Here is a 16,998-nt window from a genome sequence, read left to right on the forward strand (position 1 = left end):
TGGTATTAGGAGTGGAAGTGTGACTAGGATCAGGGGGAGGTCATGAAACTTCAATGCCTGAAGTGGATGTAATATAAGGGAAATTTGATGATGGAGTAGAAGTCATTGTTGGAGAAGTGTTGATAGTAGTTGCAACATCAGGAGAGGGTGAGGAAGTGGAGGAAGAAAGAGAGCTAGTTAGACACGCTGATACGTAATAGTATTTATTAAAATACGGTTGGACATAACAAACACTCATCTCGGACGAGTGTTGGTAGGTGTTATGTTCAAAATACATCTTTCTTAGAAAGAGTACATTATCCTAAATTGCACTACTTTTAGATAAGAGAACTTCGTTCATATTCTATTAAAATAGTGATAATATTTTAGTATATATTTTTGTAAACACAATTCATTATACATAGCTGACTTTCACGTCTATAAATACTACTCATAATAATGGAACATACTAGACATGATGAATTCTAGGAATGCGACAAAAGATCATCCGCTGCAAGTTCACATAAAACAGTTTTTGAATCAGAATAATAATAAATTTTATACTAAAACACGATGTCAGTACAAATAATATTGTTGGGTGAAAAATAATTGAACATCACAATAACATGTTCATGCAAGATTAAAAATTGTGGGTGAAATAATGAAAAAAATGACAGATTTTCTGTTACTATAACTGCAAAATTGTTATTTTAAATGCAGAATTTTTACCGAGTGTGGATTTCGACCATAAACGAAGATCAGAGTACGATATTCCTGTATGAAATAGTTTAGTTGTACAAAAATTGAAAAGCTTAACCATAGGTATTTGCTCTAAAATATGTGTACCTGTGAGGGGTAAATTGCTATTATAAATAAATAATGTTAATTATAATATACGAAAGAAGCAGAAGTACTAACATGTTTTAGTTCATCTATTAATTTGATTTGTTTCTCTCACAATTTTGGTACACTTATGGTTTAGCCTACAACCTTATGCTGTAGAAGATGATGAAAGTACTGACTAGTGACTACATTCTTTTTTATTCTCAATTATATATGTGTAGTTAATTTAATTAAGAATCATATGATCTACATACATCTACCACAAAATTAAGTATCATATAGTGATTTAAGATTTACCAATAGTTGCAATTAATATCAGTTAAGAGCTTAAGATCTACCATATGTCTTCTGCCGAACATTATGGATTGTAAGATAATATAACGACAACGATGATAGCACACTAAATATGTGTTTCAGAACATTAAAATGTGCCTTGTACAAAATTACTATAATTTTGGATGAATATTTAAAATGGAGGTCAGTGGCATTTATTTCTAGTGGTAGATCTTACTTAGAATAAGACTCTTAGTTGAATTCTTACCTAAAATATAATATGGGATTGAAAAATGAGAACCTAACTTAACCACCAAGTTAATTATTTCCATCCATTAACTAGATCCCTTTCATAGCAATATTTGATGTGTAATTTATCACAGCTAAAGTAAAGTAACTTTTGTACACAAACTAAGGTCCAGTTTGGGTAAACAACTTAATTAAGTTATTTTTTAAGAAATAGCTTAAACAATAAATGTTTATATTAAAAGTAGCTTATAAATAAGTTATTTTGTATTTGGTTTTTTAATTCTAAAAGTGCTTATTTTAAGAGAAAAGTGATAAAAAGCTTTTTATTCCTTAAACACCAAAATAACTTTTTAGAAAGTTGTAATTTTGTTTTGAAAATTATACCAGACATTAATACTACACCTTTCATAAGTTAAAAATTAAAAAAAAGTCACTTATGAACCTATCCAAACGGCCCTAATTAATTGACTTCTCACAATATTAATATTGTTACGCAAGAAGGATTTGGAGAGGCCAAAGTTGGGAGTTGATAAATACACACATCCCCTCTAAACTTCATAAGGTCTTTTTTATCCTTCTTTTCTATGAGTTCATCATAAGGTGTTTATTTTTCATAAAATTTTGTTAGGCATCAAAAGTAAGTCCTTTGAAATTCGATAAAATTAAATTCACAAAGATATATAGATATATGATACCATCTAGTTCCTTTAACAACTCTTGTTTTTGTCAATAACTGATTATAACTTAGAATTTTTTATTTAAATTAGTTAAATATTTTATTTATTAAAATAAATATGTAAAACATTTACAATTTCATACTATCAATACATATCTCGAGTACAAACCATAGAAGATAAATAATTACAGAGATTGGATACTGTACACTTAAGATGTGAAACACTTTAAAAAAAATACTCGGAATATGTTACATCTACGTATATATACAGATCTAGGGTGTTTTGCACCCGAGTTCAGACCAAACAAAAATTCAACCTAATATACTCGAGATGTATGTAAAATTATATAGGTTACTCGGTGTTGGAAATAAGTAGTATGACTACAATCCAATCAATCACGTGTCAAATAATTTGTTATTATTATTATATTAAAATATTAATATAATAAGGTCTTTGATTAAATTTATAGATTTATCATTGTGATAGTGATCATAATATTGAGAGATAAATTTTTTATAATTTAATCTAAATTGTTCTTGGTCATAGGATTATTAAAAAGGACATTAATAATTCAGAAAGATCAATATATATATAATGGTCTTCATTGGATGAAGATTAATAGATCTCATTTATTAAATTATATATATAGATGGTGCATATAGAGATATGACCATTGAACTGACTCACTTTGAGAATTCCTAATGGTTATAATTACCATATATTTGTCAATAGGATATTCTCAAAATGAACATAGTAATAGAGTTTCCTTTGACCTGCGACTATCATAATAATTAACAATGTATTTATTATACTTTGATTTCGGATACCTAATACCCTAGGGTGCTAGTTGAATGGATATTGGGTATGATTTAAATACTTGTAGAATTAATGATTAGTCAATAAGGAATCCGTCAACTCTCGGTAAAGAGTTTGAGCTCTATGATTATAATGACTGAGATGAATAAAACCTTGGCCAAGGGGATTGAATGAATGAAGAAATGAGTTTCTTAAGTCATTCACAATTTATTATAAGAATGGTAACAAGTTAGAGTTTGACATTTAAACCATACTCTAAAAGTTAACCAATAGCTAGAAAGATGGAATGAATTATACTTTGTTCTTCTGAGGTTCTTAGTAAAAATATATTACTTCATACTATCGGGTCGTTGAGGAGTGTTGCTAGACGCCAACCTTTATTAGTAAATTTAGTATGACTAATTTACTACCCGCTTAGTATTGAACCTATGGAGTCACACATTAACGAGTGTTCTAATATTTGCTATAGAATTATTTAATTATTATTTTGATTTGATCAAATAAATAATTATATTAATTTAAATGGAATATTATTATATTCTTTGCTAGCACCAAGAATATAATAATAGTATGATAATTGAGAATATTAAATGAGATTTGAAAATAATTAGTTATTCTATTTCTAAATTTGGATGAGATCTTAATTGATTCTGTTTCAAATTGAGTTATGATATGATTCATAAATTTGAATGATTCAGATTTAGAATTTTAAGATATGATTTAAATTTGAATTGAGATTCAAATTTAAAATCAGTAACAAATTTCATACTATATATATGTATGCCAAGAGTAGGGGAAGGTGACAGAGAGAGAACAATAAGAGTTTTTATTCCTTTACCTCTACACACATAAATGTATGTGAGCCTAATTCTTGGAGAAGAATTTTATGGTGTGCAAAAGTTGCAAAGAGGTTCTCAATTTAGATCAGATATCTATTGGTCAAGGAGTTGACAGCAAAAGTTGGTCTCGGTGTGGATACGCATAGAGTCTTCGTACAATCGAATAATACAGTTTTTACTAAAGCGTCTAAAGGTATTTAGATTTGATCTATATATTATTGGAATAAAGTTTAAGTACAAAACAAATCTTTAAGGATTACTTTCTTTTCTTCCGCTGCGTGTTATGAACACATGGTAATCCTTCACTCGGCATCCTAGATAATTACGTTCGAAAAAAATCACCTATATAAGGAGCTTGAAGCCTCCAAAACTAATCACAATCCATTTTATACCACCATTCTCTCTTCTCGTTCACAGATATGACTAGTAATTAATTTTTTTATGGTTATTTATCCGAATAGGATCATAAGAAACGATGACGAGGGAGTGATATTCGCATGCAGTTCTCTTGTGATGTTGCGTACTTGCCATATCGATTCTCTAGATACGCTGAAGAATGTTATCTTGAACAACATGAGTGCAATAGGTTCCAAAGAGGTTGGAAGAGTTGCTTATAGATTTATATCAGCACTGCCAAATGGAAGATTTCTTAACAGGACATTTTGGGTCAAAACGGATGCCATGTGAGAGTAATGTTCGACATGCATGCTAGGTTAAGGGCAAATGCCGCAACATGTGATAGAGTAGTGATATGTTGCGGTTCGTGATGTAGGTGGTAGTTGTGGGTCTTCTTCTTTGATCTCGTAGGTAGCCCTGGTAGTGATAACAGTAATTCACTATGCCGAACCGCGTGGTCATGAAGAAGAAATTGGGGAGGATTTGGATCATATTGTTGAAACTATGAAACTAGATCATCTAACGAGGGTGATTCGTATGATGAGTATGTGTCGGAGACTCTAACTAGTGGGGTGTTCAGTTTCTTCCTCCTCCATCTTTGGCCATTCTATAAGTATTAGATATTCCAAGCCAATACCACTCTTAATCTGGATCTCATACAGATAGATGATCCTTTTAATCTTGGCGAAGAGGAAGATTATAGCACAGATGGCAGCGTAAAATTTTGGGTGGACCATAGGTTTAGAAATAGAGATGTTGTTCTGATGGTAGTAAAAAACTACAACATTCGAAGGAATGCTGAATATAGAATTTTAGAGTTAAATAGGTTGAAATATTATTATTGATGCAAGTAATTCTCTATTGGGTGTCCATAAAGTTTTCATGGTAGACTTCAACGAAATCTGAGCTACTAATAAATATCATTCTTTATAATTTACAAAATTTACAAGTAAATGTTGTTTATGTTATATATTAGGTGATGAGATTTATGAGTGATTTTGTAAAGAGGTGCATAAGTTTGGAGGTCACACTCCTATTTGGCACCAACCATATTCCAAGACCATTCTCAGTTAGATAACAGCTTGATTTGTACGGTGATTCTACTGATTATACATATTGATCTTTCTGTTTCTATCTCAGTATTACAAAGTGCAGTACAACAGAGTTCTTATTTCAAGCCATCATATTAAAAGGTGTGGATGACAAATCAGAAAGCGATTGCTCAAACATGTGGGATGGCCATGAAACTGCTGAAAATTTCTAGTGTAACCCCCCAATCGGCTCACCATCTGTGAATAAACTAAGATGATAAACTACATCCTGAAGTGTAACAATGCACTCATTTCACGGAAGGTGAAAACTATGCATCTCGAGCCTCCACTACTCAACAAATGCATAGAGTAAATGATTATCAAACATAAAATTCTTAGCTCGACAGAGTATCTGAACCTAGCCCCTCTAATATAAATTAGTAGGACGTTAGGCGATGGGATAAACAAGATCATATGATGTGGCAAGAGAATCCGATGTGTCTATAAGAATACATTTGATCAGTTTTTTGTAATGTGTATTACATTGCTCATAATAACTAAATTATAAAAATTAACTTTATCTAATTTATGAATTTTATGTATTTAAATTAATTAAATATTAATTAGGATAAAGTATGCTTTTTTCTTCTAACGTTTGTGATTTTTTTTTAAAAAATACCCTTAATATTTTGTTTCATTCAATTTTGTCTTTAACGTTTTTTTATTTTTGTCAAAATTATTCTCAAATGTTAATTTCATATAAAATTTTAAGGACAAAATTAAAAATTTTTAAAAATATTTTTGATACAAATCGAAAATATTAGAGACAAAATTGAATAAATAAAAAATATTAAGAATAAAATTAAATAAAATTAAAAGCTAAGAGTATTTTTTTAAAAAATTATAAACATTAAAAATAAAGGTATATTTTATTCTATTAATTAATTTAAGGTTAATTCTTCGGTATAGATGGAGGAATAAATCTACACATATAAATTTGTGTTGGAGGAGCATCTGATTGACAAGTGTGGGATAACTTTTGTAGATCATTGAATGGCAGCTATACGAATTAGTAGGAGTAAGTGAATGGTGATGTGACTTTTGAGAAAAGAAATTTTTTTTTTGGACAGTGCCAAGGCCCACCAAGGGCCCAAAGCACAATAATTGGATGGACCCCCCAAGACCCACCCAACCCAGAAATCAAACTCCATCAGATCCCTTGTGCACCATTCTTCCTAAGGTTGCCAACGAAGCCAAACCCTCTCCACTATTATCTCCCACTTGCAGACGCCTGAATCCCGTTCCAGATCTGTAAACCCCGGTTAAATTAGTAGATAATTAGTTAATAAATTATTTTTTAATAAGGAGGATTAGAAATGCGAATATTATATCAAAATAGGGTAGAGCTCATCGAAACGAGAATTTTGACACTAATTTTGAAGAAAACGGTCCAAGAATGGACCGAAAGGACCGAACCGGTTGAACCGGACCCGAACCGGGCTGTCGGTTCAGTCGGACCAGCCCATTAAAAAGAGCCACGGGCTCATTTTCTCTTCATTTCCCTCAGCGACGCAGCAAGCCTCCCAGGGAAGAGAAGAAGAGAAATTCATTTACGTGAAATTCAATTTCCCGTAACTCCTCCGTTCGAGCTCCGATCGCCGCACCGTTTGCGGCCACGCGTTCACTGCGTCGAGCTCTACATTTCTACCGGAACAATTTCATAGGTAACTTGCTATTTCACTCTCAGCTTCATCTTCCCCCAATTTTCGAATTTTAAGTGGGAATATTGAATTTCTTTGATTTCTGATGTTTTAGGATCCAATTAGCTTGAGAAAAACGTTCACTCTTGCTTATGTGAAGCTTGGGTAAGGTGAGGATATGATAATTCTATTTTAATTTCATTAAATTTGAGCTTTGAGTATTAAATTGGGTATATATGTATTATGAATGTGTATTAGGTTGAAAATAAATAATTGGAGCTTGAAATTGTGAATACTGGAACTTGGAGGAAGCGGATTAGTTGAGTTTTGAGGGGCTGTTTTGGTTTTGAATAAATAGCTTTGGTCGTTACGTGGAAATCGGCTAAGGTATGGTTTAGGTTTCTTGCATTTAATATATAATGTTCTGTGAAAACTTAGGCTAGATGACCATTGGATAAGTTGGAATGCAGGTGTATGTTTAATGTTTAGTAATTTATCGATGAATATATTTGGTTGAAGGTTTATTGGATAATTAGTTTTTAATTTTGGATGGTGAATGTTGTTATGTTAATTTGGAGAGAATTATGGTTGAATGTTATTGTTGATTAACTAATGATTTGGTGAATTATTGATTTGAGGTATAACTATTGTGGAGGTTGTTGTGATAATGAGGTATTTTGTGTTAAAAGCCTAGGATTTGTGAACTATGATCCTTAGTTGAATTTTGGTTGTTGGATTTGAATATTGTATGGGTTTAATTGTTGATTTGAAGTAGATTTATTGTGGTGATTGTTATGATGATGAGGAAGGGTATGTTGAATTGAAAAGAAAGCAGGTTTGGACCCGAAAAGGGTGGCAAAGTCCGAGTTTTAGAGGAGATGCTGCCGAAATTTTATAAAAAAATTAGAGATTTTATTTAGATGATTATTTAAAAGAGATTTAGATTTAAGGGTTATATGGTTTGATTTTGAGTTATTAAGATAGTGGGTATGTTTTAAGTTTGAAGTTTGATTCTTAGAAAAGAATGAATTATGCTTTGAATTGAAACTATTGATGGATGGAATGGGAGGTGATATAATGAAGGATAAGGATTGAATATGTTTAATGTATGATGATGAATGAGATGCAATTGGGAATGATGTGGATGTTGATGAATTATAATTGAATTATTTATATGGCTTATGAATTTGAATAATCTGAGATACGAGATTCCCTGGATTAAGTGCCGTGGCTTGCCACCACGTGTACCAGGTTGAAAACTCGATACTCTGTTGACCCTACGACGTAAGTGTGACCGGGCACTATATAAATTCCCGGGAATGTTACCCCCATTGAGCAATATTGATTATTTGAGAAAAATCTATGCATAGACTCTTGGGGATGCACGTCGGGGGACAGTCTAAGGACAATTCAGACTTGTCGGGTTGGCTGGATAACCGACAGATGAGCCTCATCAGCCATAGGACAGGCATGCATCATATGCATATTACTTGAATTACTTGCTTGTGCTCTAATTGGGTGTGCCTATCTGTATTTGCCATGCTAAATGTGTATTTGTTACCTGCAGTAGTTGTAACTTTCTTGTGTTTGCCTTTATCTGTTTATTTGTCTGTGAAAATGCATGATGGAATTGGAGGTATGGAGGAATGGCAGTATAGGACTTAGATTTAAGGTTAAGTTAAGTTAGGATTAAATATTTCTAGGAAACCACCTTTTATGGCTTCTGTTTAATACTTTAAGCTCTACAATCTGAGTGTCGGCGTTCTAGGATTGCCTCTGGCATTCCCAGGACCTTATATATTATGTGTGTGGCACCTTTACCATACTGAGAACCTCCGATTCTCATTCCATACTATGTTGTTAATTTTCAGATGCAGGTCGAGAGGCATCTCGTTAGGCGTCTGGACTCTTGAAGCGGAGTGGTTACTGGGATATTTTGTTATGCTATGATGTATATATATGTACTTAGTTTTCTCTCCGCATGACTTATTCTTTTTGATCCTCTTAGAGGTTTATGGAGAGGCAGGATTGTGTATATGTACTTTTGGGTTTTGGATATGTATGTATATATATGTGTAAATATTCTCCGGCCAGTCTTGACTTCGCAGGCTGAGTTAGGAGCTTGATATTTTGTATCTTTGGCACTCTATTCCTACTTCTGTTATCTTATGTTTGACAGTTACAGTTTTCTTAGCATGCAAGTTAACTCGTTCCTTGAGCGTTGCGCTTTTATCTCGCGATTTTTATTTTCCCTATCCTTCAAGGCTCCTAGCATATTATAACTCTTCTGCTATTATATGTACTTATTTTATTTTAGAGGTCGTAATACCACATCACCTTTGTTTTACGACTTAAGCGTAAAGCTTTGTGTGGTAGGGTGTTACATTAATGGTATCAGAGCAGTTCGTTCCTATAGAGCCTGAAAGACGGACTGATTGTGCTTCTGTGCATTCTCTGTATATGTGTTTATGTGCTATTAGGATATCTGATTGATATATACGGCATAAACGTTTGTGAGCATGCATTTGGAACTTAAAGCATTAGACCTGCGATATTGAGACTGATCAACTTAATATCACTTGTTTGGTGTGTATAGGGACCAGATGTCGACTCGCGGACGCGGTCGCGGGCGAGGTAGAGGTAGGACAGGCACCGTTACTCCTGTACCCACAGGGATTGATCCAGTAGACTTTATGGCTGCCTTGGGAAATATGGCTGCAGCTATGCAGGCAACAGCTGAGGCACTGGGTAATCAGATAAATCAGGGTAATCATGGGAACAATAATGATGAGGACGGTCCTATGATACTTGCTACATTTCTGAAAGTTCGCCTTCCGACTTTTAGGGGAACCTCAAATCCAACTGATGCAGATAATTGGATTCAGGCTATGGAAAGGGCGTTACAGGCACAACAGATTCCTGAAGAGCAATGGGTTGAATTTGGGACTTATCAGTTGCAAGGTGAAGCTCAGTATTGGTGGCAGGGAACACGACGTATCCTGCAGCCTGATGGTGCTGCGATTCCTTGGGAGGTTTTCCGGACAGAGTTCTATAAGAAATACTTTCCTAATTCAGCTAGAAATGCCAAGGAACTTGAATTAATGCAGTTAAAGCAGGGACAAATGACTGTTGCTGAGTATACCAGCAAATTTAAGGAGTTATGTCGCTTTTCTCGTATCTGTCAAGGTGCGCCTGAAGATTTTGCTGAATGGAAGTGTATTAAATATGAGGGAGGTCTTCGGAGCGATATTCTGAGCTTCGTTGCCCCAATGGAGATCAGGGTATTTTCTGAATTGGTGAATAAGAGTAGGGTGGCTGAGGATTGTGTGAGGAAGGCGGCAGCAGAGAAAGGGAGTTTGAGGATGCCTTTTCAGAGGCCTTCAGGGAGGAACTTTGCTCCGAGAGGTAGGAATTTCAAACGTGGAGGTTTTGTTTCGCAGCAGACTCAGGGTCAAGGTAATTACAGAAGGCCGAATATTATTGCTAATCAAGGAAAAAGGTTTGGGAAGCAGCCACAGCAGGATCTGAATTGTCAGAAGTGTGGAAAATATCATCCTGGAGTTCCGTGTAGATTAGGACTTGGAGTGTGCTATTCCTGTGGACATCCCGGGCATATAGCCAGTAATTGCCCTGAGAAGAAGAAGTATGAGACTGGTAGGGTGCAACAGCCGGGGAGAGTATACACTACTTCTACCATTGGTGCTGAGGGATCTGAGACACTTATTAGAGGTAATTGTGAAATGGCTGGTAAAATCTTAAATACTTTATTTGATTCAGGAGCAAGTCATTCATTTATTGCATTTGAAAAGGCCCATGAATTAAGATTGAGAATGGTGGTCTTAGGTTATGATTTGAAAGTATATAATGCTACTCATGAAGCTATGGTGACTAGGATAGAATGTCCACAAGTTCCCTTTCGAGTACAACAGCGTGAATTTGTGCATGATTTGATTTGTTTGCCTATGACTGGTCTTGATCTCATTTTGGGATTGGATTGGTTATCCAAGAATCATGTTTTGCTTGATTGTTCTGAGAAGTCAGTACAGTTTATGCCAGAAGGGTCAGAAGCACCGGTTGTGGTGAATAGTTACTATTTGAACTCTATGATAGTAAACTGTTCTGGAACCGAATGTCAGGGTATTATATTATTAACTGCGGGAGTATCAGGTGATGATCAGAGTTTAGAGCAAATTCCGGTTGTATGTGAATTTCCAAATGTGTTTCCGGATGATATTAATGAATTCCCACCTAACCGAGAGGTTGAATTTGCAATTGAGTTGGTACCTGGATCCGGTCCAATTTCAATTACTCCTTATAGGATGTCGCCTTTAGAAATGGCTGAACTGAAAGCTCAGCTGGAAGATCTGTTGGGTAAGCATTTTATCCGACCAAGTGTTTCTCCGTGGGGAGCGCCAGTGTTACTGGTAAAGAAGAAGGATGGGAGTATGCGGCTGTGTGTCGATTATCGGCAATTGAATAAGATCACTGTGAAGAATAAATATCCGTTGCCTAGAATCGATGATCTAATGGATCAGCTACAGGGTGCCAGTGTGTTTTCTAAGATTGACCTGCGATCTGGATATCATCAGATAAGGGTTAGAGACGAGGATATTCCGAAAACTGCTTTCAGAACCCGTTATGGTCATTATGAGTATACAGTGATGTCTTTCGGGTTAACTAATGCCCCGGCAGTATTTATGGATTATATGAACAGGATTTTTCGACCGTATCTGGACAAGTTTGTTATTGTCTTCATTGATGACATTCTTGTTTATTCTAAGACTGAAGAGGAACATGCTGATCATTTGCGAACTGTGCTGCAAATTCTGAGAGACAGGAAGTTATATGCTAAGCTATCTAAATGTGAGTTCTGGAAGAGTGAAGTGAAGTTTCTTGGCCACGTGGTGAGTAAGCAGGGGGTAGCTGTGGATCCTGCTAAGGTGGAAGCAGTGATGAATTGGGAGCGACCAACTTCAGTGACAGAGATCAGGAGTTTCTTAGGTTTGGCAGGGTATTATCGCAGATTCATTAAGGGATTTTCACAGCTCGCCTTACCTTTAACTAAGTTGACTAGGAAGGATACACCTTTTATCTGGACTCCGGAATGTGAAGAGAGTTTCCAGGCATTGAAGCACAGGTTGACTACTGCACCTGTATTGGTATTACCTGAACCAAGTGAATCGTTTGAAGTGTATTGTGATGCATCTCTGAAAGGGTTGGGGTGTGTTTTGATGCAGCACCAGAATGTTGTAGCATACGCCTCACGGCAGTTAAGGCCGCATGAGATGAATTACCCGACACATGATTTAGAACTTGCTGCTGTTGTGTTTGCTTTAAAGATTTGGAGGCACTACCTCTATGGCATTAAGTTTCATGTTTTCTCAGACCATAAGAGTTTGAAGTATCTTTTTGAGCAGAAAGAGTTGAATATGCGTCAGAGGAGGTGGATGGAGCTTCTGAAAGATTATGATTTTGAATTGAATTATCATCCAGGAAAAGCGAACGTTGTGGCGGACGCTTTGAGTCGGAAGTCTTTATATGCAGCTTGGATGATGCTACGGGAGGAAGAGTTACTAAAGGCATTTCAAGGTTTGAATTTGGGAGTTAGAGAAGAATTTGGAATTTTGTGTTTGAGTCAGTTACAGATTTCAAGTGATTTTAAATCAGAACTTCTGAAGGCTCATCAAGATAGTGAAGCGTTACGTAAGGTATTACCAGCAGTTGAACAGGGAAAACAGTGGAGAATGTCAAAAGGTCAGGATGGTTTATGGAGGTTCAAGAACCGGATTATTGTGCCTGATGTTGGAGACCTACGACAAAGTATCTTGAAGGAAGCTCACAAGAGCGGGTTTTCAATTCACCCAGGGAGCACTAAAATGTATCAGGATCTGAAAGCGATGTTCTGGTGGCCAGGTATGAAGAATGATGTGGCATTGCATGTATCTAAATGTTTAACGTGTCAGAAGGTTAAGATTGAGCATCAGAGACCATCAGGGACCCTTCAGCCTTTGGAGATTCCACAATGGAAATGGGAGAGTATCGCAATGGATTTTGTGATAGGTTTGCCTAGAACCCGATCTGGTTGTGACGCTATTTGGGTGGTTGTGGATCGACTGACAAAATCAGCTCACTTTCTTCCTATCCGAATAAGTTGCACAATGGAGGAATTGGCTCGAATGTATATCAAAGAGATTGTCAGGTTGCATGGTGTGCCTTCTACTATCATATCTGACAGAGATCCTCGTTTCACATCAAGGTTCTGGGGAGCTTTTCAGCGTGCATTTGGGACTCAGTTAAGCTTGAGTACTGCGTATCACCCTCAGACAGATGGTCAGTCAGAAAGAACTATTCAGACCTTGGAAGATATGCTAAGAGCTTGTGTTTTGGACCAACCGGCGAGCTGGGACCGGTATATGCCATTAGTAGAGTTTGCTTATAATAATAGCTATCATGCGAGCATCGGAATGGCTCCATATGAGGCTCTGTATGGCAGGAAATGTCAATCTCCATTGTGTTGGTATGAAACTGAAGAAAGGAGTTTATTAGGGCCTGAGATGATAGCCGAAACGACTGAGCAGATAAAGAAGATTCGTAGTCGAATGCTTATAGCCCAAAGCCGCCAAAAGAGCTATGCTGACCAGAGGCGAAAGCCTTTGGAGTTCGAAGAAGGAGAACATGTCTTTTTGAAAGTTACACCAACCACTGGAGTGGGAAGAGCTATTAAGACCAAGAAACTGAATCCCCGTTATATTGGACCGTTTGAGATTCTGAAAAGAATTGGACCAGTGGCTTATAGAATTGCCTTACCGCCATACCTTTCGAATTTGCACGATGTGTTCCATGTGTCACAGCTTCAGAAGTATAATCCTGACGCAAGTCATGTTCTAGAACCAGAACCAATCCAAGTGAGAGAAGATCTAACACTCCCAGTAATTCCGGTGAGGATTGATGACACCAGTGTTAAACGATTACGAGGAAGGGAAGTATCATTGGTAAAAGTAGCTTGGAAACGAGCTGGTATCGAGAAACATACCTGGGAACTCGAATCAGATATGCGAAAGGACTATCCACATCTCTTTTCAGGTAACTATATTTGAATTTTGAGGGCAAAATTCTTTATTAGGTGGGTAGAATGTAAACCCCGGTTAAATTAGTAGATAATTAGTTAATAAATTATTTTTTAATAAGGAGGATTAGAAATGCGAATATTATATCAAAATAGGGTAGAGCTCATCGAAACGAGAATTTTGACACTAATTTTGAAGAAAACGGTCCAAGAATGGACCGAAAGGACCGAACCGGTTGAACCGGACCCGAACCGGGCTGTCGGTTCAGCCGGACCAGCCCATTAAAAAGAGCCACGGGCTCATTTTCTCTTCATTTCCCTCAGCGACGCAGCAAGCCTCCCAGGGAAGAGAAGAAGAGAAATTCGTTTACGTGAAATTCAATTTCCCGTAACTCCTCCGTTCGAGCTCCGATCGCCGCACCGTTTGCGGCCACGCGTTCACCGCGTCGAGCTCTACATTTCTACCGGAACAATTTCATAGGTAACTTGCTATTTCACTCTCAGCTTCATCTTCCCCCAATTTTCGAATTTTAAGTGGGAATATTGAATTTCTTTGATTTCTGATGTTTTAGGATCCAATTAGCTTGAGAGAAACGTTCACTCTTGCTTATGTGAAGCTTGGGTAAGGTGAGGATATGATAATTCTATTTTAATTTCATTAAATTTGAGCTTTGAGTATTAAATTGGGTATATATGTATTATGAATGTGTATTAGGTTGAAAATAAATAATTGGAGCTTGAAATTGTGAATACTGGAACTTGGAGGAAGCGGATTAGTTGAGTTTTGAGGGGCTGTTTTGGTTTTGAATAAATAGCTTTGGTCGTTACGTGGAAATCGGCTAAGGTATGGTTTAGGTTTCTTGCATTTAATATATAATGTTCTGTGAAAACTTAGGCTAGATGACCATTGGATAAGTTGGAATGCAGGTGTATGTTTAATGTTTAGTAATTTATCGATGAATATATTTGGTTGAAGGTTATTGGATAATTAGTTTTTAATTTTGGATGGTGAATGTTGTTATGTTAATTTGGAGAGAATTATGGTTGAATGTTATTGTTGATTAACTAATGATTTGGTGAATTATTGATTTGAGGTATAACTATTGTGGAGGTTGTTGTGATAATGAGGTATTTTGTGTTAAAAGCCTAGGATTTGTGAACTATGATCCTTAGTTGAATTTTGGTTGTTGGATTTGAATATTGTATGAGTTTAATTGTTGATTTGAAGTAGATTTATTGTGGTGATTGTTATGATGATGAGGAAGGGTATGTTGAATTGAAAAGAAAGCAGGTTTGGACCCGAAAAGGGTGGCAAAGTCCGAGTTTTAGAGGAGATGCTGCCGAAATTTTATAAAAAAATTAGAGATTTTATTTAGATGATTATTTAAAAGAGATTTAGATTTAAGGGTTATATGGTTTGATTTTGAGTTATTAAGATAGTGAGTATGTTTTAAGTTTGAAGTTTGATTCTTAGAAAAGAATGAATTATGCTTTGAATTGAAACTATTGATGGATGGAATGGGAGGTGATATAATGAAGGATAAGGATTGAATATGTTTAATGTATGATGATGAATGAGATGCAATTGGGAATGATGTGGATGTTGATGAATTATAATTGAATTATTTATATGGCTTATGAATTTGAATAATCTGAGATACGAGATTCTCTGGATTAAGTGCCGTGGCTTGCCACCACGTGTACCAGGTTGAAAACTCGATACTCTGTTGACCCTACGACGTAAGTGTGACCGGGCACTATATAAATTCCCGGGAATGTTATCCCCATTGAGCAATATTGATTATTTGAGAAAAATCTATGCATAGACTCTTGGGGATGCACGTCGGGGGACAGTCTAAGGACAATTCAGACTTGTCGGGTTGGCTGGATAACCGACAGATGAGCCTCATCAGCCATAGGACAGGCATGCATCATATGCATATTACTTGAATTACTTGCTTGTGCTCTAATTGGGTGTGCCTATCTGTATTTGCCATGCTAAATGTGTATTTGTTACCTGCAGTAGTTGTAACTTTCTTGTGTTTGCCTTTATCTGTTTATTTGTCTGTGAAAATGCATGATGGAATTGGAGGTATGGAGGAATGGCAGTATAGGACTTAGATTTAAGGTTAAGTTAAGTTAGGATTAAATATTTCTAGGAAACCACCTTTTATGGCTTCTGTTTAATACTTTAAGCTCTACAATCTGAGTGTCGGCGTTCTAGGATTGCCTCTGGCATTCCCAGGACCTTATATATTATGTGTGTGGCACCTTTACCATACTGAGAACCTCCGGTTCTCATTCCATACTATGTTGTTAATTTTCAGATGCAGGTCGAGAGGCATCTCGTTAGGCGTCTGGACTCTTGAAGCGGAGTGGTTACTGGGATATTTTGTTATGCTATGATGTATATATATGTACTTAGTTTTCTCTCCGCATGACTTATTCTTTTTGATCCTCTTAGAGGTTTATGGAGAGGCAGGATTGTGTATATGTACTTTTGGGTTTTGGATATGTATGTATATATATGTGTAAATATTCTCCGGCCAGTCTTGACTTCGCAGGCTGAGTTAGGAGCTTGATATTTTGTATCTTTGGCACTCTATTCCTACTTCTGTTATCTTATGTTTGACAGTTACAGTTTTCTTAGCATGCAAGTTAACTCGTTCCTTGAGCGTTGCGCTTTTATCTCGCGATTTTTATTTTCCCTATCCTTCAAGGCTCCTAGCATATTATAACTCTTCTGCTATTATATGTACTTATTTTATTTTAGAGGTCGTAATACCACATCACCTTTGTTTTACGACTTAAGCGTAAAGCTTTGTGTGGTAGGGTGTTACAAGATCAGTGCAACATCGCCGTAGGGACTAAGACATTTGTGCGCTATGAGGTTCAGCTCAGATCTCAGAGATTCCATCTCCAAATCGACAGTTTGAGAGCTAAGTGACTTCATGCATAACCACCACTACACAGGTCTTGTTGGAAGCCATCATTAGTTGAATAGAAACCATAAACCAGAGCTAGGTAAGAAGTGAAGCATCAGAAAGCTCTTGTTGGACTCGAGAATGTTGCCCTATGTTTTATCATGGTACTGATTAAGCTTTCCTTCCCTTTCTTTTCTTTTTTTTT

At 36.2% G+C, this 16,998-nt stretch overlaps 1 protein-coding gene across 1 annotated transcript; it reads left to right on the plus strand.

Moving 5' to 3' along the window:
* The first annotated feature begins 9,604 nt into the window (after positions 1 to 9,604).
* Positions 9,605 to 16,521, plus strand: LOC148550474 (uncharacterized). Its single transcript, XM_088494181.1, has 2 exons — positions 9,605 to 10,532; positions 16,197 to 16,521. The coding sequence occupies exons 1-2, from the start codon at positions 9,605 to 9,607 to the stop codon at positions 16,220 to 16,222; spliced, it is 954 nt and encodes a 317-aa protein (XP_088350307.1). The 3' UTR covers positions 16,223 to 16,521.
* Positions 16,522 to 16,998: the final 477 nt, after the last annotated feature.

Source organism: Arachis ipaensis, chromosome B7, assembly GCF_059453495.1.
Source record: "Arachis ipaensis isolate K30076 ecotype BB chromosome B7, ASM5945349v1, whole genome shotgun sequence".
NCBI lineage: Eukaryota > Viridiplantae > Streptophyta > Magnoliopsida > Fabales > Fabaceae > Arachis > Arachis ipaensis.

Excerpts from the sequence above, each read along its gene's own strand:
- LOC148550474 (XM_088494181.1), top strand. The coding sequence starts at position 9,605 with ATGATACTTGCTACATTTCTGAAAGTTCGCCTTCCGACTTTTAGGGGA. Across the intron at positions 10,533-16,196 it reads ATCTGAGACACTTATTAGAG|ATGCAGGTCGAGAGGCATCT; the intron begins GTAATTGTGAAA and ends GTTAATTTTCAG.